The sequence below is a fragment of the Penaeus monodon genome, chromosome 29 (assembly GCF_015228065.2).
Source record: "Penaeus monodon isolate SGIC_2016 chromosome 29, NSTDA_Pmon_1, whole genome shotgun sequence".
In the NCBI taxonomy this organism is placed as follows: domain Eukaryota; kingdom Metazoa; phylum Arthropoda; class Malacostraca; order Decapoda; family Penaeidae; genus Penaeus; species Penaeus monodon.
In genome coordinates, this window is record NC_051414.1 from 9,190,969 (window position 1) to 9,191,208 (window position 240).

At 48.3% G+C, this 240-nt stretch overlaps 1 protein-coding gene across 1 annotated transcript in view; it reads right to left on the bottom strand.

Annotated features, from left to right (window-relative positions):
* The window catches only part of LOC119591936 (galactoside alpha-(1,2)-fucosyltransferase 2-like), a gene marked incomplete in the record, with an annotated part of 27,690 nt that overhangs the window by 10,113 nt on the left and 17,337 nt on the right, over positions 1-240 (bottom strand). The window contains 1 exon segment of the mRNA XM_037940689.1: positions 7-189. Within this exon segment, the coding sequence (XP_037796617.1) occupies positions 7-100 (94 nt within the window).

Sequence of the window (240 nt, forward strand, 5' to 3'; positions counted from 1 at the left end):
ACTCACCATAGACAATGACACCGCAGATGACAGCAACAAAAAAAAGGACAGCGTTGCTTCCCGGATGGTAGTTATAAAATCTCTGCGGTGCACAACCCATGTTTCACATCTCCTGCCTCTCCCAAAGTAGGCTCACCCCGGCCTTACAACGACTGACTCGGCCCGAGAGAAACTTATGGAGCGCAGTGCCTGTGATCGTTTCGTGGTAATTTGCATATCATTATTACATACGGAGCTTTG